The 21,937-nt window shown below is 51.5% G+C and overlaps 1 protein-coding gene across 4 annotated transcripts in view; it reads right to left on the bottom strand.

Moving 5' to 3' along the window:
• LOC144719507 (RIMS-binding protein 2-like) overlaps positions 1-21,937 on the bottom strand; it is a 148,574-nt gene that overhangs the window by 5,510 nt on the left and 121,127 nt on the right. For 2 of the 4 annotated variants that reach the window (XM_078595495.1, XM_078595494.1), the window contains 13 exons: positions 20,238-20,347; positions 17,665-18,771; positions 15,691-15,842; positions 13,982-14,321; positions 13,184-13,422; positions 12,257-12,400; positions 11,685-11,834; positions 5,792-5,900; positions 4,804-4,967; positions 3,747-3,915; positions 2,597-2,874; positions 802-873; positions 43-159 (listed from right to left, as the gene is read on the bottom strand). In XM_078595495.1, coding sequence (XP_078451621.1) covers positions 43-159; positions 802-873; positions 2,597-2,874; positions 3,747-3,915; positions 4,804-4,967; positions 5,792-5,900; positions 11,685-11,834; positions 12,257-12,400; positions 13,184-13,422; positions 13,982-14,321; positions 15,691-15,842; positions 17,665-18,771; positions 20,238-20,347 — 3,151 coding nt within the window. Of the gene's footprint in view, positions 1-42; positions 160-801; positions 874-2,596; positions 2,875-3,746; positions 3,916-4,803; positions 4,968-5,791; positions 5,901-8,419; positions 9,500-11,684; positions 11,835-12,256; positions 12,401-13,183; positions 13,423-13,981; positions 14,322-15,690; positions 15,843-17,664; positions 18,772-20,237; positions 20,348-21,937 lie in introns of all 4 variants that reach the window. The other 2 variants (XM_078595497.1, XM_078595496.1) reach the window with 2 other exon arrangements.

The following is a 21,937-nucleotide window of genomic DNA, read 5'->3' as shown; positions in this document are numbered from 1 at the left end:
TAATTATCCATTCGGATCTGTCACAGAGCAACCACCACTTGCCTGCTGTTCGTTGTCAGCCTCTCTCTCATCAGGAACGGACAGTGCTACCTCCAAGTCTCCCGGCACCTCCTCCAGGAAGTTGGAGGGTACGAGACCAGTCTGGCTGTTCAGTTCTCCCTGTGCAACAGGGCGCACACACACACAGTCAGTAATCCCATCATTAGCCAAAGTGATTCACAACTCCAATATAAATCATAGACTACCATGCTGTGCTCATGGCTCATAATCTCTGTCCTGGAGGATTATTTATGAAATGTCAACAATAGTCACTGACTGAGTAGTATTGACTTCACCTTGGCACTTCTGCCACGTCAGATTCACGTTGAGGCCATGTGAAGTGGTGCAGGAGGTCACGGCACACATACAGATAGATGATATAGGTTAATTTACTAACTCATTGATAAACCGAAGCCTTTGTGATGATGTATGTGCGACGATGTAGGCATAATGATGATGTATGTATGTTGTATGTATATTGAACTCTTTTTGCACCGTTCGTAACCAACCGTACTAATCGAAGGTGCGGGAGAAGGACAACAAACTAAACACAAAAAGCAGTTCTATAGAAATGAGTTTTCAATCTAGATCTAAAAGTACATAGCTACAGTGGCTTCCTGATATCGGATGGAAAAGCGTTCCAGACGGCCGTAGAAGCGCATCTCAAAGCGCGCGATGCGGTGCCCGTCTTGGTTCGATGGTTAGCATGACCGCAGTGTGCATGATGGTTTATGCTCCTCGTTGATGTCAGTGGCTTCTCACAAAGTAGAATCCATCTTCATCCATGTCTCCATAGATGGCGATGATGTCCCCGGCGGTGAAGCTCAGCTCGGCCTTGCAACGCACGGCGGGTGACAGGAAAGGGCACGGAAGATCTCGTACCGTTAGCATGGCCAATCAATCCCTGTCTTCAGTGCTAACACTCTGCTGCATTGATTATAACAAACCCTATCAGCATTTCCATTGGATAACCCATGATGAAAATTATTCCAATTGGCAACAAAAAATATTATGAGCAGAAGGTAGGACCAATTGTTTTCTAATTAATGAGTTAGTTCATCCTGTTTGCCTGTATTATCGGTGGCTGGAGTTTTATTATTTTATACTCGAAGCAACCTGTGGGACCAGGCAGTCGAAACAGAACAATTCATCGATCAAAGTCGTCTCCTGCGCCCGTGAAACGCAACTCGATTCGTCAGTGTAAAATCGATTCTTTTGATTTGCCTCTGTTAAATGTCATCGGTTCTCATTGACCTTGCGGCCTCTGTCAGGGCTGCATTTTCCCCAATGACACACATAGTCCCTTCTTGGATGAGATGGTGACCTCCTCAAATCCGAGCATTCGTCTCATTGTAAACAGAAGCCAAAGCACCATTGGAACTTCATTTGCCAGTAAAAATATGATAATTGGTTTTTTACCCTTCTATCTAGCAACAAAACTGACACCTTTTTTTTACAAGGAGTCATGTTTACATAGACCACAATAGCTGCAGTCATAATGCAAACAAAAAACATAACTCTGATAATGTGCACTGTCCTTGAAGTTGATTGGTCCACACCCGAGACAGCTTTCCTTAGAGCCTAGTCTCACATGGGTTGGACCAGATGACGCCAAAAGGCGCACAACTCAAAGACAATGCACAATCAGAGTATGAGAGCTCGGGGTAAGCATTTACACCATTGGAACCTCATTTGCCAGGTGTCAGTTTTGTTGCAAGATAGAAGGGTAACAAACCAATTATCATATTTTTACTGGCAAATGAGGTTCCAATGGTGTAAATGCTTACCCCGAGCTCTCATAATCTGATGGTGCATTGTCTTTGAGTTGTGCGCCTTTTGGCGTCATCTGGTCCGACCCATGTGAGACTAGGCTCTAAGGAAAGCTGTCTCGGGTGTGGACCAATCAACTTCAAGGACAGTGCACATTATCAGAGTTATGTTTTTTGTTTGCATTATGACTGCAGGTATTGTGGTCTATGTAAACATGACTCCTTGTAAAAAAGGTGTCAGTTTTGTTGCCAGATAGAAGGGTAAAAAAACAATTATCAGAAGCCAAAGCATTTCTTGCCTAAAAAGGACACCGCACTGTGGAGTAAGAAAATAACTCGACGGAATGACCATCACTCTTGCAATGTTTATTTCGTCAATAAGTTGCAGCTTTGAATCATCCACTGTTATTTTCATGTTTATAAATTCAGGCAGACATCTGAATGCTTTATTGGCATGTATTTAAGGAACGAAACAGGAGGATTTCTCCACACTGAGCTATTTCGCTCAATTTCAGAAGTAATCTGGCCACAGATGATAGCTCAACGAAGTGGCTTATCACGTGGACATTTATAGCGGTAGCCAAATACTCTAAACGCATGGCTATAAATGTGGAGGGAAAAACCGAAGGACCCGGAGAAAAATCCACACGACCACAGGGAGATAGAGAGACACGCAAACTCCAAATATACATGCGTCAGGGTCGGGGATCGAACCCACAAACTCCTGCATACCAGGCGAGGTAGTTAACATCTCGCCACCCTGGATGCCCTCACCGTCGACATCTTACCTCGATGTCGACGTTAGGCGAGCTCTCCCGGGGGTCGTAGTCGAACAGGGCGATCATGCGGCGAGCGGTGACCCCCGCCTGCCAGCAGCCTCGCCCGTCCAGCCCTGCGGCAGCAGAGAACACGGCACCGTCACCACCACCACCACCACTCCACCGTCGCCGTCGCCGCAGTGAAACGCAGACAATTGAGTGGGGGCGAATGAATGAATTAATCATCAATCCGCCGAACAGGTACAAACCTTCTCGATCTTTTTCCTCCCAAGTTGACTCTAACGCAACTGAAAAAAAAAACAGGGAAAATAGAAATGGGAAACGGTGATCACGCAAAAGGCCCATGGGAAGCGGATGGGAAACACAGAAAGCGGCCATGTTTCAAGCGAGGCTCTTTCAAAATTTCAGAACCAGACTGAATGAACGTCATCTCATCTGAGGGATTATTTGAAATGTCGAGTGTACATGCCAAAGCTCGAATCATAGGTGGATGCGAGACAAGGTGGTTCATGCATTGTGTAAATTCGATGACACACAGGTCAGTTGTAAAAGTGAATGCTCAAGTATTAATGGTCCTATACTTCTGGAACCACTGGGCCCTGGCACATCGCTAGAAGGAATGATGGGCAGTGGTCATCACTAACAATGGTGTGGCAGCCAGAGGAGGGAACACACTTGAGAGAGCATCGACCATGCAGATGAAGAAATTAAATCAGCTGTGTGAAGGCAGTAGATGGAGCTTCAACTCATGAGCACGAGAGATGGCGAACAGCATAGGGAGGCCTCTGTCCAGCAGCGGATAGATCAAAGCTGATGATGCAATGAAAGCAACGGCATTGACGAACATGGTGAGATGTTTTTCTCCACTCGGGACGCAGCCTGTGCCTTATGACCATATCACTCAAGTGCCAAACAATCCATTGCCGTACCGTCCCTTGGACCCTCACATCTACGCTCCCCACCTTCACCAGCCAGCACTGACCAGCGTGGCGCAGAATTGTGAAACTTATCTCCCCAAGACTGACAACGGCTTGCCGAGGCCCTCATCCGGCAGCGGACTGACAAAAGCGCTGTAACATTTAAACGATACGGCTGGTATAGATGCACAGCAGGAATCATGTCCGTCCGGCCCACCACCCGCACCCCACCCACCGCGCACCTATCTGGTCGAGCGGCGCATCGGGCGGCAGGAACCCGCGCCTCAGGATCTCCTGCAGCACGGCCTGCTCCTCCACCTGCAGCTCGGACACCATGTTGCAGGGCACGAAGCCACGCTGGCCGCCTGCCTCCCCCAGGTAGAAGCCGTCACCGTCCTTGTCCCCGTATACCTGCGTCATCGTGGAGGAGGAGGGAGAATAATCTCACGGGATTCCAGCGAGCAGGGACGAGCGTCGATAAAAGCTGATGGTAAATGGCTTCGAGCGACCTCGTCGCAGTTTAGAAGAGAAGCGGTGGCCAAACGAGGCTCGTACTTGAACGGGAGGCTGTCTGGGAATACCAGGTGATGTAGGCTTGGGTGGAGAGGTAGACAGAAGATGGTAGGGCAGCAAGTTTTTTTTTTACGATTTTTGCAGAGGTTTGAGTGTTTTCTCCTGGTACATCTATTTCCTGCAACGTACCAGACACTCATGTAATTGTCATCTTGACTAGGCCCCTCCCTCACACCTTGATGACCCTGGCCCACCTCTCACCTTGATGACCTGCCCCCCTCTCACCTTGATGACCTCCCCCCCTCTCACCTTGATGACCTGGCCCCCCCTCTCACCTTGATGACCTGGCCCCCCCTCTCACCTTGATAACTTGGCCCCCCCTCTCACCTTGATGACCTGGCCCTCCCTCTCACCTTGATGACCTGGCCCTCCCTCTCACCTCGATGACCTGGCCCCCCTCTCACCTGGATGACCTGGCCCCCCCCCCTCTCACCTTGATTACCTGGTCCTCCCTCTCACCTCGATGACCTGGCCCCCCCTCTCACCTTGATGACCTGGCCCCCCTCTCACCTTGATGACCTGGCCCCCCCCTCTCACCTTGATGACCTGGCCCCCCTCTCACCTTGATGACCTGGCCCCCCCCCTCTCACCTTGATGACCTGGCCCACCCCCCTCTCAACTTGATGACCTGGCCCTCCCCCTCACCTCGATGACCTGGCCCCCCCTCTCACCTTGATGACCTGGCCCCCCCCCTCTCACCTTGATGACCTGCCCCCCCCCTCTCACCTTGATGACCTGGCCCTCCCGGAAGGGCAGCTCCTCGTCGGCCGCATCCGGGTTGGGCGACATGGACATGGGATCGTAGTCGAAGAGCGCGACGAAGATTCTCACGGGCACGACACCCTCCTGGGGGCCTCTCTCCGCGGCGCCGGGGTTTGTCCAGAGGACCCCTGTGCACGGCGACGCGAAGCACCGTCACAACGCTGTCCGCGCCACGCGGAGCGACACCGGCCGCTTGGACCACGACTACAATCCGGTTTTAATTCCCCATCTGAAAACGCCGTTGCAATTTTTCACAAAATTATAAATGCGGTTGAAGGGTCCGGTCCATTCTAAATCTGTGGAGGAAGCAATGGGTGTTTGTTTGTCAGACTACCTGTGACAGCACAGATATGCCCATCGCAGGGTATTAGGCGCGTTCACTCCCCCCCCGGCGATGCGATGAATTGTCATGATTCAGGGTCGCAATGAAATCCAAATATCGAATTGTTTTGGCATCTGTTTACCAGCTAGTTTGTCTTCTTTGATGTTATTTACCATCTCATTTTGGACAGTTTTCTTCCATCCATTAACCTAGAGGCAACATTTACATAGAATCGCAATAGTGATTCTTGCAAGAGCAGTTTGGTACTTGCATCGCGAGCTTTCATGATTGCGGGTTAATCGACTAAAAGAAGGTTCGTTACACCCCTACTAGAGCAGCCGTTAGCAACCCATGGCCTTTCGGGGAACATCAGCGTCGCATTGCGGTGACAAACACATCGACACACAACATGAAACTAAATGCATGCCTAACACCGAATTAGCAAGAGGCATGGATATGTGACCTATCAATTAGGGGAGCAGGGGGCTGGAGGGTGAAGCGTGGGGGGGATGGGGGACCAGTGGTCTTATTGGGGGGGGGGGGGGTAGGAGCCGCAACACAAAACAGTTGGGCACCACTGCCCTAGACTAGAATACCGTGACAGAACGAGAGCAAGGCGCGTGGCTTCACCTGCATCGGCAGAAGGGCAGGCCTTGCCGGGTTTGGCTGCATCTCCACCGGGCACCGATTGGGCGACGCTCGGCGCATCGCCGCTGGGAGCCGTGTCTCCGTGCTTTGGCTGTGGGGCACGGCACACGCATGGTCACACACGGCCGTTCGCGTCTGCCAGCGCCGGTAGCGGCGTCAGCGTCTTTCATCTAAACAGCACGACGAGGATATGAAGATCCGGCCCTCCTCGCAGGATTTTACAGATTTTGTAATTCAATTGTTACTTTATCAATATATCGTTATCGTACCAAGGAGAAACAAGGGGAGATGTAGGTATAGTTCAATTGACTGTGTTGAGAATATATGATTTTTATTTGTTCATATTCTACATAAACTCTTTGAGAGTCCTTCGTAAATCCCCTGCTAGACGAGGGCCTCCCTGCGCCATGTGAATCATGGGGGTTATTTGGCCATACTTCACCACGTTGGTCAGTGTGCACTGGCGAAAGTGGGACGTATAGACACGAGAGCAGTGTAACAATGGGGTTTTGCCGGACTGGCCCTCTGCTGCCCACCATGTAGCCCCAGAGTCTACAGGAGGACCCTGGAGGTCACCCATCCAAGCACTATCTGGGCAACAGCCTCAATATGTTCAGAGATCGAATGAGATCAGGTGCATTTTGGGTGATTTGCACGGAAAATCATACGCATTTTGCACGTACAATTGTAACGTACCTGTCGCAACCATGGCAAAGGGCTCATACTTGTCAGATAATACAGAATATTGTATTACAATTGCATGGCTCACTAGGATAACTTTTTAACTCGTGCAGATAAAACAACAAAGTGAGCAATCACTGACTAATACCGTTTTTGCAATTTGTTCGTCTTTTGTCTTGAGTGAAACGATTTTACAACCTCAAATTATGAAAATAAATGGCTACATAACTGCTGTGGGTTTTAGAACAAGTGAGACAATACGTAAAAAAATTATAAAGGGTACAAATTGCTTTTAGTTGTTCTTGTTGTCGTCGTATAATCAAACATGGAGATAATTATCGTTCTTTGTAGAATACGCAAATTAAGTTAATTGTGCAAGCTTTGTGCACTTCAAGGTCAAGATGTCTATTTTCACCAAATGCCTGGAAAATCATCGGGGGAAAAAAAGTCAACCGGATAAAATGACACGTGCACTTTCTCCCTCCAAGATTTGAACAAAAGAACAACCGACTTTGTGCACAGACCAAATTCTACAGCGAGTTGAAAGTGGTCCTACTGAGCCAAACTATCACATTTACCACGGATGTTTATGAAAATGGCGGTCTTCATGGCATTGCACAATTGTCCACAAAACACCTAAATTGTCCACGGGCTGACGGGAAGGCGTTCTTCTGCAATGAAGGTCCCGCTTGCCCAGAAATTTACGAGAGAAGAGACGAGACATGGGGCCAGCCACTGGGCCACGGATTTACAGGGGCCAAACGCAAATCCTTCAGCAGCAAGTACTCTAAACGGGATCATTGCAGAGGAACGTCCCTGCGGGGGGGGGGGGACGGGGGGGCGCATGCAGATGGACAGAGGGCGGAGACGACGGCGGGCACGAGGACAGTCACAGGGACCGCAAACTAAAAGCAAATGAGATAAAAAAAAAACATGACACAGACACGGCACGTGGGACACAAGACAGACGCTGACACAGCACGTGGGTTACAGGGCGTAGAATGGGAGCCGTGTTTTCGTAGCGTCGTCGCCGGCGATTATTTAGAAAACACGAACCGTGACCGGGCGGGTGCCGGCGGTGGTGGTGGTAATGGCAGGAGGTCAGCTACGACAAGGGAAGGTTTTACCTGTTAAGTCCTTACCGCCTTTCGAAATTAAGACTTTGTATGTTAAAACCCATTGTTATTATTCGTAAGTATTTGTCCAAAGCAAAGTTTGCATTCATATTGGTAAGTGTAAAAGTAGAACATCGTACCGAGGTCACGTTGAGAACTTAACAGGCAAGTGGTGCTGGATGGGCCAGGAGGCAAAGTCTCCCCAGTCAGTTGACTCGCGTAAACTTCACCGACAAAGCTGCATATAAAATCTAACACTCGCGTTTTGCACGCCGTCAATTTCGTTCTCTCCAATTTTTATCTCTTTGTGTAATCTCTGAGGTCAAAATAACTGATATTTTTCATCTGTTTGTGGGGTTCTTTTTCCTTTAGAACCATGTCAGAAGTTGAATTTGAGCAAAATAAAGTGGCAAAAGGCTTCGACGAGTCAACTTTACGGGCCCCATCGAGGGCAGCTGATAACCTCCCAGTCCGTCCTCTCACCGAGACACAGAGACTAACTCTCATCTACCAGAAATGAGGGGGCTACTTGCACAGATAACACAGCTGCCCAGCCTGCTCCCCACCCCATTCATTTGTCCTCTTTGTCATTGTCAAAAAAATCCATTCCGTATATTCTAGAGGTAGCATCGACAATCACTATTGACACTCATTACGACTTAACGCAGGCCAATGGCTCTCACATTTGGGTATGTCAGAAGGGGTGATGGGACAGGGCATGGGGGCATGGACCAGGCAGATCGGACAGCAGTGTTCCTCCCTCCCCACCTCACCCGCCCTGCAACATTAACTCCGTCTGTCACTTTATTTACACCTGCTCCTGCCGAAAGGCAACGACGGCCCGAGTCCTTGCGGCACTACTGCGCTCCCGCTCACGAGGGTCCGCCCGGCTCGCCGGTAGCGCGGTTGCACTCGCGTCTCCCGTGCTGCTGCTGCTGCCGCCGCCACGGCCGCCACCGCCACTACTGCTGTCCCCTCCGGCCATCTCGGATCCGCGCTCCGTGTCCGAGAAGTCCTCTTCCACCGTGCTCTGCCGAGTGAGCCCTCGCTTTCTACTGCGCCAGGCAGCGGCCGCAGCCACCGGCCTCCCGTGCGCCTCCTCGACGTGCCGGCGGCCCACGGGCCGCTCCTTCTCCTCGTCAGACGTCCCCTCGTTGGTGGGGTGGCGGCATTCCGTTGCTCGAGGTCTGGCCTTGGGGCTGCGCTGATTGTGCTCGCGTGACCGCTTGCCCCCGTCGCTCGGAGTGCGGCACAGGCCGGCCTGCGTCGCCGCTGCCCCTTCTCGGCCTTGGCAGTGAAGCGCTGGAACGTTGTCGAGGGGAACGTCCTCCGTGAAGGCGTCCGCGTGGCCCCGTTCCGCCACCGCGGCCTCGGCCTGCTTCTGTGCAAAGCGGCTGCGTCTTAGGAACCTGTCTCTCTGCACCGTGCAGCCCATCTTCTCCAGCCCTGGCCACACCTCCCGGCTCTCGTGGGCGACGCTGAAGGAATTCTTTGGGCTTTCCCGGGCGACTATGCCAAGCAGCTCAGGGCTCGCTTTTCTGACTCTGCTGGAATGCTTGGGGCTTTCTCTGGGGACTTGGCCTGAACACCCAGGACTCCCACATTTGACTCTCCCGGGACGGTCGTATTTCTGCCAGAGTTTCCGACCAGGAGTAAGGGGGACATGAGGAGCAGCTAACTCCTCAAATGCATCCCTCAGGCCCCTCTCAGATTCCTCGTCCTCCTCCTTCTCATCGTCATCCTCCTCCTCGTCATCATCGTCATCCTCCTCCTCCTCCTCCTCCGTGAGCTCCGGGATGCTGAAAAGCTTTTTGCTGCATTGCTTCTGCAGTGGCAGTTCCAGCACGGCCTCCAGGCTCTCCTCGTCGCTGTCCGTGTCGCAGCCCTCTCCCACCTCCTCGCGCCCACGCCACGGCGTGCACATCGACAGCATAAGCGGCGCCCCCCCCCTCCGCAGTGATCGCAAACCCCACAACAAGCGCCCAACACACGCGAAAGACTCACAGCGGGCAGGGTGCACCGTGCGTACTGGTGGAACAACGCACCGACTTGTTAATTTGCGATTGGTGACTGCTACTCGCAATATGTGCGTCGAATTTAGCGCGCAAGAATTGACGTTCTTCTACGTGCGTGCGCCATGCGTACATGTTACCCGTGCCGCCACTAGAGGCGCTACCGTCCACAATCGTGTTAAAATAGAATCGATTTCTCGAACCGAATTACAAGCCTTAAAAGTGTCAATTCATCAAATTGCTGGCTGAAAAGAAATCGTTCCACCCCTTGGTGAGCGGCAAGCTCCCCCACACGTCGAGTGAGACGGAAGCGGAAGGTAGAGCCTCCGCTCGCTACTCACCACGTGCGCAAGTGGCTCCATCAGAATGCTCGCAAGTGGCTCGATCAGAATGCTCGCGCACGCGGGCGACGGTGCCGCTCGCAGATGGCGACCACACCACTCTCAACGCTCAAAAAGCGAATTATTCGATGGGCATGCCGGAAAGAGCCAGTGATGTGGGGGAAAAAAAATGTTGACTGCAAACAGGATCCGAACTGACCTTGTAGTGCCGCACACACAGACAGAAAGACACAAAACGACAAACAACGGCGCACACACGGCTAGGAGAACGCGAAAAAAAACACAGAGGCGTGCGCAACGTTCCGTGCGGTGCACCGTGGTCGAACGAACGGCAGAAAACTCAGACTGTAGAGACGGAAAGGGGACAGGGAACACAGAGAGAGAGGCACCCCGAAGACATCGCTGTGGACAGGGAACAAGAGCACCAACGACCGGGGTGACAACACAACGGAAGGATGAGTGCAAAATAAGTTAATAAGACATCGGTTAGTTTGTCATCACACGACGTAGCATAACGCACGGGTATATTAAAATGAGTAAGGCTACGTGAGCTGCAGAATGGTGAGGCTGGTCGCCATCGGCTCCGCCCTCACCCCGGCATTCACCGTCAAGCCACACACACGGCAGTGGGCACCGTCGAGTTCACCGTGAAGCAGCACCCACCGCAGTGGGCACCGTCGAGTTCACCGTGAAGCAGCACCCACCGCAGTGGGCACCATCGATACAGCTTTGAACTTTGTTGAGTGCACTACAATGCGCTGCGCACTATTGCATTTGTTTATTCAAGTAGTTGTTTTTTTACTTAGTCCGCCGCATTTCCTGGATATGGATGTTTTTATGTTCAATCTTTTCTCCGGTTTCGATACGTCTCTCAACCGTTTTATCGATGTATACTCTTTCACAAAACCCTTCCGTTTGTTTCCACTGGCATTCACTTATAATTAGGCATATTTTTGCCGAAAGGTCAGCTAGTATTATACACTTAAATGTATTTGATTTATTAACGTATAATTCTGGTATAGGCCAGTGTAATTAACGAATGTGCTAAGTTTACTTCAAGCTACAGTTTGAGTCTAATTGCCCGCTTACCACACTGATTGGCTGCCTCATCCACCAAGTGGTGCCGTGAGTCTGGGTGGTGCTGTGAGTCTGGGTGGTGCCGTGAGTCTGGGTGGTGCTGTGAGTCTGGGTGGTGCTGTGAGTCTGGGTGGTGCCGTGAGTCTGGGTGGTGCTGTGAGTCTGGGTGGTGGCGTGAGTCTGGGTGGTGCCGTGAGTCTGGGTGGTGCCGTGAGTCTGGGTGGTGCCGTGAGTCTGGGTGGTGCTGTGAGTCTGGATGGTGCTGTGAGTGTGGGTGGTGCTGTGAGTCTGGGTGGTGCTGTGAGTCTGGGTGGTGCCGTGAGTCTGGGTGGTGCTGTGAGTCTGGGTGGTGCTGTGAGTGTGGGTGGTGCTGTGAGTCTGGGTGGTGCTGTGAGTCTGGGTGGTGCCGTGAGTCTGGGTGGTGCTGTGAGTCTGGGTGGTGGCGTGAGTCTGGGTGGTGCCGTGAGTCTGGGTGGTGCTGTGAGTCTGGGTGGTGCTGTGAGTCTGGATGGTGTTGTGAGTGTGGGTGGTGCTGTGAGTCTGGGTGGTGCTGTGAGTCTGGGTGGTGCCGTGAGTCTGGGTGGTGCTGTGAGTCTGGGTGGTGGCGTGAGTCGTGGTGATGGTGACAGTGAGTGTGGTTGCTCCTCACCCTGAGCGGGTGGTTGAGACGTCGGCGCTGAGCCTCGCTGCGCTTCACCGACTCGGACATCAGGTCCTCCTCGTCTTCCTCCAAGATGTCGGAGAGCTCCGAGCCACGGCTGCTCTCCGTCTGGTAGCCCTCCAACCGAGGTGGCGGTACCTACGTGGGGGTTGAGTGTGGGGAGATGGGTGGGTGAATTGGTGGGTAAGTAGATAACCACGTGATTGAGTGGCTGAGTGATAGGATGAGTGAGTGGGTGGGTGAATGAATTGCTTGGTAGATGAGTGAGAATACATGGGTAAGCGAGTTAACAGGTGAATGAGTGGGTTAACGAGTGAGTGAGTGAGTGAGTTAACGGGTAAGCGAATGGACAAGTGAGCGAGCGGGTGGTTGGGCTTGTGGGTTAATGAGTGGATAAGTGAGTGAGTTGATGGGTTAACAGGTGAGTGGGAGGGATGGTAGGTTAGTGAGTGGATAGGTGGGTAGGTGAGTGAGTGGACAGGTGGGTAAATGTGTCAGTGAGCGAGTGAATCAGAATCTTTATTTATCCTGGAGGAATAAGTGGGGATGCTAGGTCTGACCAGTCGGTCCTGCTCCATCTCCCGAAGGAACTCCTCCATGGAGCTGCACAAGGGCTGCGTGGAGCCGTGCTCCTCCTCCGACTTGGCCTGCGACGTCTCGGCGCAATCGCTCTCTCCGTCTGCCGGTGGCACGAACCCCACCACCTGCGCAGGAGACAAACCCCGGTGGTGACGGCAGAACTTCCGAGACACGCACAGTGGTGGGCATCGCGATTGGCAAATGTACAAAACTGTACACTGCAGTGACCGAGCACAGGTCCAAAGGCCAAAAATGCCTAGCGACCAGCAAGACACAACACCGTTGAAGATGTGCGAAAAGAGATTTAATGTGTTAATTCAATTAAGCAAGGTTATTTTAAGAACTTGGAAAAGAGGGACGATGGGAGGCAATTACAAAATCAAGCAGTGCTAGAAAACAATCAGAAAGGTAAGTGATTTGACCTTCAGTACAGTGGTTTAACACTGCATGGATGAGTATGGGTGAGTATGGGTGAGTATGGATGAGCATGGGTGAGTATTGGTGAGTATGGGTGAGCAAGGATGAGTATGGGTGAGTAAGGGTGAGTATGGGTGAGTATGGATGAGCATGGGTGAGTATGGGTGAGTATGGGTGAGCAAGGATGAGTATGAGTGAGTATGGGTGAGTATGGGTGAATAAGGGTGAGTATGGGTATGGGTGAGTATGGGTGAGTATGGATGAGCATGGGTGAGTATGGATGAGTATGGATGAGTACAGATGAGCATGGATGAGTAAGGATGAGACGAAACAATCTGGTGGACTAATTCCTCAACATGGGTGGAGGAAATAATGAGTTGCATTCATGGCAACAGCAACCACGGTGGTAGTAGCGATAGAAGAGTGATACGGAGGAGACAAATTGTCCGGGCCCGGGGTTAGGGCAGCCACAAGCAGGGCTCGTCGCTTACCTCCGAGTTGAGCAGCCGGGGCGGCTCCGCAGGCCGGACGGCTGGCACTATGGGCGAGGGAGTGGCGTCGGCCCTCGCCGGCGATCCGGCAGCACACAGCTGCACCGTGGCGAGAGTGTCTGGGACGTCTCCCATCGACCCTGTGTCGCAGGGGATTTCCGTGGCTCTCAAGCGAGCCTCGTCCGTCGAGGTCTGGCCCGAGGAGCCAGTTGCAGGGTGGTACCACGCCTCCCCTACTGCTGTTCGCAATAAGAGGCAACATTTTTAATTGCTGGTATTTTTTGTCACGAAAACTTAACCCCCCTCCCGCCCGCCACACATTTTACGAGCTCTCGGCGCCATGTCACGCGAGCAATGGAACTCTTTGTGTTACAGGATTGCCCATTAAAGTGTATATCGAACAGAGCTACTTTTGAAATCTATTCAAGTGACTTCTAATCCACACAGTAGTGGGCGCTACTTTCCCACCCACTCTGCAACTGAGAATAATGTTCGTTACCCGACGGCCAAACCAACATTTTTTTTAACTCTCCGTGCTGGAATGCCGAAAAAAATTGAATGCGATTGGGTTTTTGTGTGTGTGTGTGTGCAGTCATTAGTGACTGGGCCGAGACCAGCGACTCTCCACACTCCCGAATCTGGGGTAAGTCACAGTCGGCTGCCTGGATTTAAACCCAGGATCTCAGGGGATGCCAGCTCAGCGCTGCTACCTGCGTGCCACCCGGCAACAATATTGCTACTTAAAGGACTTTAAAACGCCACGTTTGATCAATGTCGCGGCTTGTCACCGGCACTGACCGGCCATCGGCTCCGCGTGGGACGGGCTGCTCCACCCGGCCGCGTGGTTGCACATCTTGAGCTTGCTGACCGAGCGCGCCCGTCTCGTGGGCGTGCCGCTGCCATCCGCGCCGTCGTGGGCCCCGGCGACGGGCGACAGCGGCGGAGGCGGCGAGGGTCCCTCGGGGCTCCCCGTCGGGTCCGGCGGCGGTGGGAGGAGGAGGAGGAGGAGGCGGGCGGCGAGCGAGTGCGGGGAGCTGCCGCGCGGAGACAGCGTGCGCACCGTGAGCGAGGAGCTGCCCTCGCAGAGCGTCGAGTCGAGCACGGCGCTGCCCGCCGTCGGGCACGCCACCTCCAGCACCTGCGCCATGCGAACAGCACGGGATTCATTATTCACTCCGGTCAGAATGAGAATCTTTATTTATAGTGGAGGAATATGATGAGCTGTGAACCCCTTTTTCACAGATGTCCAGTATGGGGTTGGACAGAAATTTACAACAACAATGTGAAAACAATTCTAGATTTGAAGCTTTCGTGACTGCAAGGATTCATATTCTTAGGTTTTTTTTTTCCGGTAAAGTCACGTAGGTAAAAAATTTAAATTAATAAAAGTAAAATAAAAAATAAAAATCACGACGTTTCGGAGGCAACACAAGCTTCCGTCTTCAGGTGGAACCGTCACAGCCACGACAGCTGTATCAAGTAAATGAGAGATTACAAGAGATACCACTCCGTATATATAATGGTTGAGGGGGGGGGAAGGGCCAGGAACAAAATGTGAAAACACAATAGGAGTGAAAAAATATTGAAAATATAAGCAAATCACACAAAAAAATACACGTTTACTTTACCAGGTAAAACCCACTGAGCTATTAGCTTCATTTTCAGAAGAGACCTGGCCACAAATGATAGCTCAACAAAGTGGCTTATCACTTACCCCACCTTAGGAATGTGAAATATTCACTAATTCCCAGGACTGGTTGGAGAGTGACAAATCACCCCTCTCGCGATGAAACAAATTGTTCCAATTCAACGTCGCATTCGAATTTAATCGATAACTCTTTGGCATCATTGTGAAAGCAGTGACCTCTCGTGGCTGGAAGGGTCACATGAACTCATTAAATCCAAAGCACACGAATCAAAACGTTTCACCAGGGACCGAGAGTCACATGACTATCCAAGGTCTTAACAATTGATATTAATTGATGAATCAACATGCCGTTATACACCCAACGTGGAGAGTTTCACCGGATTGCTGACGCATGACCATTCTAAGCAAAGGCATTTTACTGGTAGGAACCTCCTGGTTACACCAGCCCACAGGGGATTATTGTGTCCGTCCGTCGGGCAGGGAGGGGCTGGGTGGGGAGGGGAGGGGCTGGGTGGGGCTGGGTGGGGAGGGGAGGGTGGGGCTGGGTGGGGAGGGGAGGGTGGGGAGGGGCTGGGTGGGGAGGGTGGGGCTGGGTGGGGGGTGGGAGGGGTGGGGCTGGGTGGGGAGGAGCTGGTCACCCCGTGGTGCCTTTATAAAACTCAACGTTAAACGTACTCACGCCGGTTTGTGCCCACCCTCACAGTCGGGCATATTTGCGGAATACACCACGCCGCCGTTGAATCTGGCCATTGAGCAACCCAACGTTCCTACCAGCTCCCTCCGCAGGAATGTTTTTCAGAGTATACTTATCGGCTTCTGTCGGGTGTGTGTGCGACGCGTGGCAAGGCCAAGCCCTCACCTTGGCTCCATCGGCAAAGATGGCGTAACCGGTGACGCAGGAGCCGTTGGAGGAGCCCATGGCGTCGATGGTGACGGGAAGCCACGAGACGAGCAGCGTCCCCGTGCTCTGTCCGGCCTCCACCTGCACGTGAAGTGGCGCATCTGGCAAACCTGGGCGAGGGGGACAGTAGAGGTGGCGAGATGATAACTACCTCGCCTGGTATGCAGGAGGTCGTAGGTGCCGTTTCGACCACGACGCCTGCTGTATATGTTGAGTTTGCACGTGCTCCACGTGGCCGCGTAGATTTTTCTCCGGGTCCTCCGGTTTTTCCCTCCACATTTAGAGTCAACGTGCGTTTAGAGTATTTGGCTGCTATACATTGCCAAGTGAAAAGCCACTTCGTTGAGCTATCATTTGAGATAGCCAGGTCGCTTCTGAAAAAAAGGCTATATAGCTCAGTGGGCCTTACCTGGTAAAATAAAAAATAGTTCACGTCAGTATTTTGCTTTAAAATAACATATAAGCACCATTTCACGAGTCAAAGTAAATGACCGGTTTGAACTATTGCGGAATGGTTACCTCTCGAAAATATGGCTCGTAGAATATGTCAATGTCCCGACACACACACGAAACTAAATGCACCTTCACCATGCCAGTGTGGATGAGAAGGTAATTTTGTCAGCGTACCGTCTGACATGTGGTAATTTTCACGAGCTTTTGTCTAACTTCTCAGGAAAAGGTGTTCAGATCATTTCTATTTGAATTATAGTCCCCATTGGCTGGCACACTATGCCCTCTGTATCATTTTATACCGACGATTACCCACGTCTTTAAAGTGTCCGAGATGTACACGTGGAATTATGCAACGAGCACTTTCATTACAGGTCCCTACAGAAAATCCATATTCTTATTTATATATTGAATTTCAAAAAGCTCACCGCTTCTCTTGCCCTGTATATAATCTGGGAAAATAATACAAGAATAAATATGCATAACTTCTTTACCAACAATGCACACAAGTGTGAAGCACAAAGTGTTAATGTGGATGAATAACAAAAAAACACACGCATAATAAAAGGAGAAACGTTACTCCAATTAAAGATTAATTTCTTGACACGTAATGAAATGTAGGCAGCCACTTTATTAATATTGAGTTCACAGTCGTTGTTATACGGCATGAACCCCACTCCTTAGACCGCCCTTACTGGCTGCTCCATTGACAGCTGTGCCAGCCGCTGATTCTCGGTAATAAAACCATGAGATTAAATAAAGTCAACCTCCTCACAGCAGATAAATAAAGAGACAGAGCATATCTCAAAAATGTATCTTCAGTTGGAGTGACATTTCTTCTTAATGGAGAATACAGCACATGAGCAGATAGGGAAATCGATAGATGGGCAATAGATATAAAGGCAGGCGAGGCAGGCAGGGCCACATCGTCTGGAATTTCCTTCTGCCACCAGCCATATGTGCTGTCGCCTCCCTGCCCATTTTCAAGACAAGGCCCAAGACTTTCCTTTTTTCACTCTGTCTCTGTCCGACTAGTTCCATAAAAGGTAATATAAATAAACACACTCTTTCATTAAAAAGCATCTTAAGACGTGGTCCCATGTAGAGGCTATGTGGATACCAACTCCAAATTGTAAAATAACGGGTGCAGGAATTCACACACAGGCAAAGGATCACACAATGGTGAATGATTACACACTTACCAAACTTTCCTCTAAGCCAATTGCGAAAATTAGAGGATGCAAGAAAAAAATGATACATATGGTATTCCAAATGCACACTCACACGAGCCCTGATGAGCATCAGGATTGACTCAGGTACATCAAAACACACTCGTCTTCTCAACAACATCCTTTTATTTTTAAATATCGCACCTCCGATTAGCACGGTCGGCTACATACGGCGCGAAAGAAATCGCTACGACCCCCTCCAGTCACCGACCACCTACTCCAGCCCAGCAGCGACACGGACGATGGGGCGCACCTGCGGGTGGCGTCCTGAACGCGATGCTCGCCTCCCTGCGCCGCCTCTCCTCGGGGCTCGGCTCCCAATGCGACCGCTGCGGCCGCGCCTCCACCACGACGCGGTAGTGCCGGTCGGGTTCCAGGCCGAGCAGCGTGAACGCGCGCACGCCCGCCGCCACCTCGCCGCGCTCCTCCCCGTTAGCGCGCACCATGTGCGCGTGGCTGCTGCTGCTGGGCAGCCACGCGAGCACGGCCGACGAGGGCGTCATGTCGCGGACCGCCAGCTGGCGCGGGGCCGGCGTGGCGCCTGCGCCCACTAGGAGGCTGCAGAGTGCCGGGTCCGAGAGGCCCCGGGCCGTCACGCACTGCACGGACACGCGATACGAGCGCGCCGAAAGCTCCAGCTTCTCCACCAGTGCCTTGGGCTTGGCGCTGGCGCGTACGTTCATCCGCAGCTCGTCGTCCACCAGCACGTTGTAGCTCGTGGGTGCCGCGGCGGAGAAGGAGGCAGAGGAGGACGAGGAAGTGGAGAGGGACGGCGACGACGACGCGGAAGTGCGAGCCGGCGGCGGTAGCAGCGGCGGCGGCTCCCAGCTGATGATCACGCTCTTGGCCAGCTGCTTGATGAGGGCGATGCCCCGCGGGTGACGGACGCGCGGGTCGTCCTGCAGTGGTGGTGCCTCTTCCGCGTCGATGTCCTCCGTGCAGTTGGGAGTACCGAGCCGCGGCAGTGATTGACCGACGTTGCAGCCGTACGGCGCGCCACAGCAGCGGTGTGGAGTCTCGCTCGAGCGGCCGCACTTACAACCAACGCCGTCGGTGCCGCACGGTGGCGCCGGGCACGCGCACGGTGGCGCTGGCACCTCGGCCCGGCACTTGTTCTGGCAGGGGTTGGGGCACTGGCCGGGACAGCCCTGTCCTTCCCAGCAGACGCTGCAGGCTGAGGCGGGACGGGTTCGGTCGCGGTCGGGGCACGAGTGGTGATGGTGGTGGACATGGTGGAGGTGTTGCCGCTGCGACAATGAATGCTCGCCCTCCATCTGGTGGAACGCCACCAAGTCCTCGTCGGAGATTCGCTCGATGAAGTTTGAGGGGACGAGGCCTCTCCTGCCGTCCATCAGCTCTCCTGCACAAACGCAGTCGCAGCCTGAGTTTGGGCCTCCCAAAAATGAACGCCAATTGGGTGATAATAACAGAACAGGAGAAAGCCTCATTGATGGTGCTCTATCGTTCAGCAACTAATGAAAGCTAATCGCAGGCACAATATGGTTTCCTGCCAGTAAATGAATGAGGAAATGTAATAGAATTACTTTGGTAATCAAATTTAAATTAACGTTATTGAAAATGTATTAAATTTTACACGTTATTCTAATTAACTCGAAATTCTACTTATATTGTCTTTATAAAATTAGTATTGGATTTTTGCCCATTTGCCTTCATTTCATGTGATTTGTTCAAATTGAATATGCCATTAGTGTGGTGATTTATGTATTTACACATAGTGACCCAGAGTCATTTTTCTTCACCTGCTTACATTTTACTTTGCAAGTAATTTGATTAAAATGTTGCTGTACAATGTGCTTATTTTGACCGTTTTATCCTCGATGGGGGCTCTTTTCACATTTTAAGCAAAGACCACCCACAGATCTACAACACAAGTGGATAGCAATGTGGAGACGATGACGAGCAATGGTTAGACTGTCCTTTCCTCGCGACAGCTCCGGTCAGACATGGAACTCAGGAGAGTGGTAATGGGCCACTAGGACAGAGGTGCAGAGGCTGGTTAGGGGTTGGCGGGCGATCGGCCCCCTAGCACCAGGGAGGCTGTAGGGGGGGCTGGAGGGGCCCAGCCCCACACCCCTGGTGAAGGATAACCGCCCCCAACCGCCCCCCAGGATAACCCCCCCTTACCCCCAGTAAAAAAATGTTGCTACAAAAATCAGCACAATTAAGCAATTGGCATCGCAGCTTTTTCTCATCTACATATCGGGGGTGAGAGATGGAGCAGAATGTATTTTAGACAAAAAGCAGACCGTTACTGATTCTGTTAAGTGTAACAAAAAATGTTGGGTAGTTTGTGTCATGTCCCCACCCAGAGTTGTTGTATGTACACTCCCCTGGCTTCACCTCACTGGCTTTCCATCCACAAATGTGTGGACGACAAGATCCTTGTCGTCAAATTCATCTCCATCCACGGCCTTACTCCTCCTGCCCCATACCTCTGCCACCTTCTCCACCCCCATGTCGCAGCCAGTCCCTCTGCTCAACAGACTCTGGCCTCCTCCTTGCTCCCATGATCTGCCGCTCCACCATTGGTGGCCACTCTGAGCCATTATGCCCTCTCTCCCACTCTGGAACTCCCTCCCCGGGTATCCCCCTCCTCCTCTCTCTCTGGTGCCTTCCGACCTCCTCATTTTCTTCCTTTTTCTCTTCCCTTTTCTTGTTCACTCCCACCCACTGCTGCTCTTCCTGTGAACGTCTGCGCCCCGAGACGTGTGTTACATTATGGGTGTATTGAAAATGCAAGCGGCTTCTGTTGTTGTTGTTGTTAAACAAGGTGGCGCCAGGCAGTTGGGGTGAGTGCGCAGTCACCCTCGTAGAAGCCATCCTCGTCCATGTCGCCGTACACGTACACATATTCTCCGGCCGCCAGCGGCAGCTCAGCCTCCGGGTTCTCATTGGGGCCCTCGAAGGGGTTATAGCTGTGGAACAACGGCTCTCAGTGTTAGTTCGCCTTTTACATAGACAAAGATTCCCCGTGTAGCCTTAACAGACTGCTGGGACAAGTGTTGGCACGGCACACGAGGGACTGGGTGGCCAGAACCACGCCCGCCCGACTTATTCTCCTGAGTGGTGATGATTTGAGGCCGAGTTAAAGTCAGGGAAGCCCAGGACTGGTTCAAATAATAATAATCACTGGTGTTGGCCGTGAGAGGGAATAGAACTCGGGTCGCCGGGTTCGCAGTGCAGCGTGCTAACGCTACACTACTGCTCCCCACATTGTTATACACACACGCGCACACACACATGTACAGTATGTACATGAACTGTACCGTTTGTCAATCCACTGCCAGAGGAGGATCTCACCACGCCGTGTGTGCGGTCGCCAGTGCCGGATTATCCTCGTAGCAAAAGTAGCATATGCTACGGGCCCCGCACTTTCAAGGGCCCCGCGCTAAATGCTTTCAAGCTATCAATTCCGGTTCAGTCATTCTGCATTTGCTCTATTACTATAGTACTATACTGCCTTCAACTGTTAAGAACGACTGGGTGCTTAAGGTTAGTGATTTATCGTATTATCTGGCTGTATTGCAAGTGAAACAATTCAATTACTTTACTATGCAAGTAAAACATTTGTGTTTTTTTTTATTTAGGGCCCCTTTATAGAATATGCTACAGGCCCCACAATAGCTTAATCCGGCACTGGCCGTCGCTTGCTATCAGTGAGGGTTAGTGAAGGCAGGGAGCACAGAAGTCCTGTACAATACTGTAATGTGTTTTACTGTACTGTCCTCTGCTGCCCACAATGTAGTGCCACAGCCTATAACAACCTGTTTGTGCAAGGTGGTCACCCATCCAAGTACAATCCAGGATTAAGCCCACATAGCTTGCGAGATCTGACGTGAATGGGCACAATCCACGTGACCTGGACAAAGGCCTCAGATATAAAAAGGACTAAAAGGAGGAAGGAACTCATGTGCTACAAGATTGTCCAGCTCAAGAATAGGTCCCTGTTAATCTCTAGAACTGACGAGACCAGGTAAGTTTTGGGAGATTTGGTCATAGATACACTCTCACAAGGTATCCATAAAGCTATCGTCAATTATTCAATATCTATACACTGTTGGATGAAGGCCTCTCTATTATCATTGCCGTTGACATCCCTCCTTGTCTTGCATTGAATCCATCCATGTAGTTCCTGCACATTACTTTATTTCATCCCCCCTCCATCTCCACGGTGTTTTTGGTCTTGGGTATGTCCCATCAATTGGTCTGCATTTCCATCACCAGTCTCGTCCCATCGGCCACCATTCCCTTCTTGTGATGTGTTCTGTCCAAGCCCACTTACTCTTCTTAACAGCCAAATGTGATTTGTGTTTGTTCTCTGATTGATGTGTCCCTTATTCTGACTCTCGGTGTAATTCGCAGCCAAATAATGTTCCAGAAATGTTCTCTAAGGGGACAAAACAAACTCATTAAAAAGCAAGGCTGATTGATGAGCTAGCTTTAACTCTTTGACATTATTGTGGCATTTTATTTTATTTGCTTTAGTTTTTGGAGGCACTGTTTTT

This window comes from Lampetra planeri, chromosome 6 (assembly GCF_965212315.1).
Source record: "Lampetra planeri chromosome 6, kcLamPlan1.2.h2, whole genome shotgun sequence".
Classification (NCBI taxonomy): Eukaryota; Metazoa; Chordata; class Hyperoartia; order Petromyzontiformes; family Petromyzontidae; genus Lampetra; species Lampetra planeri.
This window is presented reverse-complemented; position numbering and strand designations above follow the sequence as displayed.